General features: G+C 35.5%; 1 protein-coding gene across 1 annotated transcript in view; it reads left to right on the top strand.

Annotated features, from left to right (window-relative positions):
• Nucleotides 1–2,002: 2,002 nt before the first annotated feature.
• Nucleotides 2,003–5,628, top strand: part of LOC107667464 (olfactory receptor 52E1-like) — an 11,650-nt gene continuing 8,024 nt past the window's right edge. The window contains exons 1-4 of the mRNA XM_016459136.1: nt 2,003–2,072; nt 2,137–2,277; nt 2,415–2,592; nt 2,683–2,760. Of these exons, the coding sequence (XP_016314622.1) occupies nt 2,003–2,072; nt 2,137–2,277; nt 2,415–2,592; nt 2,683–2,760 (467 nt within the window). The remainder of the gene's footprint in view (nt 2,073–2,136; nt 2,278–2,414; nt 2,593–2,682; nt 2,761–5,628) is intronic.

The following is a 5,628-nucleotide window of genomic DNA, read 5'->3' as shown; positions in this document are numbered from 1 at the left end:
AACTAAAGCAAACACTGATCTCCATCATGGTAGTGTCCGAAAACAACAACCTCTAAACCTCTGTTAATTTTCAATAAGCACTTCTGTACACATCTGACAGAAATAGCATCAGTCTGGTTAGTAATGTGAAGCTGGTGATGCTGTTTTAGAAGTTGTTTAATCAGATCTTGAGAGATTTAATGTCTTTTATTTCAGTTGATTTCATCTAAGGCTGTGGCTGAAGTCAGTTGTAGTTCTTGTTTCTCTTTCATTCAGTGATTCTGTTTGTTAACAGCAGCTGTTCATCACTAATGCACAATCATCACTTAATTAATCACAGAATTATCTCATTAACTTCAGCACTGCTTCACTCTGTAGTGTGGACACATTATAAGTGTTCATTTAAAACTGAGGATTTTGTTGTGGGGTTTAAAGGGTTAAAGATGTAAGATGGAAAAAAAACAGCATGAAATGTAATTTAACAGTAATAAACTGTAATTATTTTACGGCCACAAACTGTAAAAAAACAGTTATTTACTGGCAGCACGGTTGCCAGTAAATAACTGTTTTTCTACAGTTTGTTGCCGTTAAGTCCAGGAAAAAACAGCAATATACTGTAAAACGTAAGAGTCAGATTTACCAAATGAAAAAAGTTAATTTGACTGAAATATTTGTGAACATCCATAGAAAAAAAGTTATGCAAAGTCATGAACTGATAAGGAGAGTAAATATTTAACTGAACTGTATTAATGTGTTTTTGCACAAGAGAGATCTGTTAGTTTAATGTAGTTTTGTGGGTCACCATTGTGCTGGAGAGTAGAGCCTGTGCTTCAGTCAATGTCAATGATGAGACACAAACACTGATGTGCTGCTGTTTTGTTTAAAGACAGTAACTGAAAGAGATGGTTACTCAATTCCAAATTCCACAGTGATCAACAAGTGTTTTAGTACATGTGTTTTTACTATTGTTAACTAATGAATTTGAGTAATGAGTAAATGTCATGTTTTGTTTGCTTTGTTATTACACTTTAAGTGTTTGCGGTTTTATTTTAAGAAGTATTTCTTCTTAGTGGATTCAAATGAAATAAGTTTGCTGTACTAACACCATATAAACACCAGTTTTTTTTTAAAACTCAAATGGTTTTAAGCAATTGGTTTCCCAAATGAAATGAATTACCACATGGTATAATAATGGTAACATACTGTAAAAATGAAGAGCTTTAAATTAACGGTACAATGCTGGCAACCACAGCTGCCAGTAGATTACTGTTATTTTACAGCGCAATTCTTTTACAGTGTGCAATGAAATTTCAGCAAAATGGACTAGCCTGCTGCATAATTTTTTCACATTGATTATCGGGGTGTCTTTGAATTCAGCCCTCTGTAGGTTGATCATTTTCATTTCCATCAAACGATGTGGCATCCTTTCATTCCTAACACATTACCCAGTCCATATCAGTATAGATATCCAGCATAATATTTTTCCCCATTGAGATCTGATGTGTTTTCAAAGTGTTCCTTAAATTTTTTGAGCAGTATCCTTCCCCAGCTCCACCTGTATAGATCTGCTACAGGGTGACTCGTGTATGCTATATGGGGTTAATTTATATACAGTATGTTATGTGCAGCAGCATGCTCACAGCAGCATGTTCTGGATGTATTGGAAGTAGCAAGTGTTGGAACCTGCTCAGTATGGACCGAGGTTACCCTCACCGATGTGCTCAAAGTCATCAACCGAGGTCAGAACTGGAAATCTCCAGGTCCAGACATGTTGCAAAACTTTTGGCTCAAGAGTTTCAACACTATACACCAACACCTGACAAGAGCAATGAATGAAGTTCTGTGAGACCCAAGCTCCATCCCCGAATGGGTGACGACCGGAGTCGCATTGTGTCTGTACAAGAGCAAAGCTCTGTACAACAACATCCCTCATTCATGTATCCTGGAAGCCCTGAAGATCTATCGAGTGAGTCTCACCATCATTTAGTTAATCAAAGCATCAATAAAGGAATGGAAGTTAGAGATGCATCTTTTCCACCAGAATAGCAGCATCAGGACAGGATCAATCTCCATCAAGTGGGGACTCTTCAAAGGTGACTTACTGTCTCCCTTGCTGCTCTGCCTCAGCCTCATACCTCTCTTGAAAATGCATAACAGGCAAGGTATCAGATATGCAATTCGACAACAAGAACATCATGAGCCATCTGTTCTACATTGATAACCTCAACATCTTCGGTAGAGACGAGAAGCAGCTCATGCAGGCAATGCACACCATCAAGACGTTCAGTGACTACATCTGTATGGAGTTTGGACAAGACAAGTTCAATTCAATTAAAATCACATTTATTTGTATAGTGCTTTTCATGATACAAATCGTTGCAAAACAGCTTCACAGAAAAAAATTAAGTTTCTACATTTTTTTTATTGAGGAGTAGCTAATCAGTGCGCAACTATTATCTTCATAAGAGGTGTACGAGTCAACAGCTACAACATCCAGCTGAGCGGGGGTTCATCCGTCAACAACCTTGGGCAGGATGAAGTGTACAAGTATCTGGGCATCGACAAAGGTGAGGGTATTCAGTACAATGAGATGAAGAGTAAGATCATCAAGGAGTACTATCACTGAGTCTGCCTGGCACTTAGGAGCAAGCTCAACCCCAGAACAAGATCAGCGCCATAAACAATTTATGTCCTCACATACAGTGGACTGGAGAGTAGAAGAGATCAGGAAGATGGACAGGAAGATGAGGAAATTGTTAATGATGCACGACATGCACCATCGTAAAGCAGACACAAACTAGTTGTATATCAAGAGATGTGACAGTGACCATGGGCTTATTAAGCTGGAGTCTTTGTACAACATTGCCATCGTCGCCTTTAGCAAATACTTCAAATGAGGTAGCGCCAAGCTCACGAAGATAGTTAAGCATGAAGCCAGCAAAACCAAGTACTCCCTAACAAAGATGGCGAATGAGATTCCTTTCTATGAAGCCCATATTTATAATACATTATAAGGGTATTTTTAAGGCATTACAATGAATGCATAATGCATTATAAAAAACCTTATATATCATATTTTAAATAATCATAACAACAATTATGATACATTATAATACTTACACATTTGTGGTTATAACTTTTAAGATTATGATTATTTATAACACAATGAACACCATATAAAATCTAATGAGAGCATGTTCTAGTACACCCCCAAAACAAAATCAAGACTTTGTAAAAGAGCATAATAGGACCCCTTTAAGATCTGCACAGTATCTTACTACATCTTGTGAGTGGTTAGGTGTTGAGTGTTATTTGAGAGTTCCCTGTGAGGGTAATGTTAATTTTGATGTGAGCTAGTTAATACTTTCAACTGGGAAAAAAAAATCCCAATTAGTCTATTGACTATAAGCAACTTTGCAAGTACATGTCAACTAATTCTCATTAGAGTATTAGTAGGCTTAGGTTAAGGTTAGCTTAGCGTAGGTAGAATGTTGACATACTTAAAGTTAAAGTTACATACAAAGTTACTTATAATCAGTCTGTCTGTTGGGGAACTTTCAAAATAAAGTGTTAGCATATATTTAGCAGACATACTAAACTAATACTCCAATGACTGCTAGTTGACATGTAGCTGCAGAGTTACTTATCAACAGCTGTCTAAAGGGTACACAGTAAAATCCAGAGTGTTAAATTAACTGCTTGGAGCATATATGGTCCCACTCTAAAAGAGTGTTAGCATATGAATCTCAACAATGGTGATGATCATCAGACAGATTCATGTTGCATTGCATTCTGGGTGCACCAATCATAACTCATCCATGGCTGCCACCATGCATTGCGACATGAATATATTATGCAGCTGCATTGTCTTAGTATTTTATTTTATTTTTACTATTTGCTTTTATTTTTGTTATTGTTTGTTGTGACTTTTTACTTCCTTGTTTTGTGACGTTCAAAAATCACATAAAAAAATATCAGAATATTTTGTCACCATTGTTGAGATTCACATGCTGATTCTTCATGTCTATGAGTGCCAGAACTGAAACGTCTTTATGAACTGTATTTATAAAAGTCGTTTATGAAGGTTTTTCTCACATTATCTCATATTACAGCAACAATATAGAAATCATAAAAGCATAAAAACAGTTTTAGGTAAGTTGCAATCAGAGACTCATAAACATGACGTGATTTTACCATAAGCGCCTTCCCATCACATATGTGTTTAATACACACAATTGTGCCAGCCAAAGAGAAACTTAAATTTACAAAGTCAAGGGTCAAGAGGCAACTAAAGCAACCACTATTCAGAAAAACAGTAAGTTAACTGAAATAAAAGAAGACATTAAATCTCTCAAGATCTCAGCAGAAGATGATTGAACAACTCTACAAACAGCATCACCAGCTTCATGCATTACTAACCAGTTTGAATTTGTATTTGTCATGTGTAAATTGTTTTTTTTATTAAGAATTATCAGAGATTTAGACGTTGATGTTTATTGAAAATAATACAATTTGAGATCACCGTTGTGGAGATAAGTGTTTTAGTTGGGCCCTTGACCCTTGACTTTTTAACATTACTTTTTCTCTGGTTGCTATTACAATAAAAATAGTTCAAAGCAAATGTGTCATATTACACATTCATCTGATCTAATATCTGATCTTATGGCTGTTTGAGAAAATATTATTATTATTATTATTATTACTACTAATTATAAGTGGTCTTTGTTTGCTTTAAGTAAAGTAGCATAAGAAAGATAGCAAGGCATGAGACTTATAATACATTATAACTATGAGAAATTGGATGCATTGTGCTCATTGAGTATTATAAATCATCATACTCTTAAAAGCTATAACCACAAATAATTAAATATTATAATACATTCAAACTGTTCTTATGAATATTCATGAGATGATATAACATATTATAAGTTTTTTTTTATACTGCATTATGCATTCATTATAATGCCTTAAGAATACCTGTATACGGTATTATAAATATGGGCTTCATCGAAAGTGTTACCAGAATATCAAACAAGATCGGATTGAGTGTGAGAAGGAGAAGGCTTTCCACAGCAAGTTCTTCAAATAACTGAATGAGACGTTTTTAGACAAGAAAGATAGTCTAGCTAGGCTCAGAAGTTATGATGTTGTGCAATGCAAACCTGCATGATCGAGCTGTCTTTACAATGTGGTCCTTAAAGGTCAGCTAGTCATCAAAGATTACTCCGACATTTCTGACCGAACTTGGTAGGGTAATAGTTGATTAACCGCCAGGCAGCCAGGTCCTTTGTACAGTACATCCGGAAAGTAGTCACAGCTCTTCACTTTTTCCACATTTTGTTATGTTACAGCCTTATTCCAAAATTGATTAAATTCATTAATTTCCTTAAAATTCTACAAACAATACCCTATAATGACAACGTGAAAGAAGTTTATTTGACATCTTTCACATTTATTAAAAAAACAAAAAACATGTACATAAGTATTCACAGCCTTTCCCATGACACTCAAAATTGAACTCAGGTGCATCCTGTTTTCACTGATCATCCTTGAGACGTTTCTACAACTTGATTGGAGTCCACCTGTGGTAAATTCAGTTGATTGGACATAATTTGGAAAGGCACACACCTGTCTATATAAGTTCCCACA

Source organism: Sinocyclocheilus anshuiensis, unplaced genomic scaffold (genome assembly GCF_001515605.1).
Source record: "Sinocyclocheilus anshuiensis isolate Anshui unplaced genomic scaffold, SAMN03320099.WGS_v1.1 scaffold1843, whole genome shotgun sequence".
NCBI lineage: Eukaryota > Metazoa > Chordata > Actinopteri > Cypriniformes > Cyprinidae > Sinocyclocheilus > Sinocyclocheilus anshuiensis.
The sequence above is the reverse complement of the archived record's forward strand: the minus strand, read 5'-3'. Positions and strand labels throughout refer to the sequence as shown.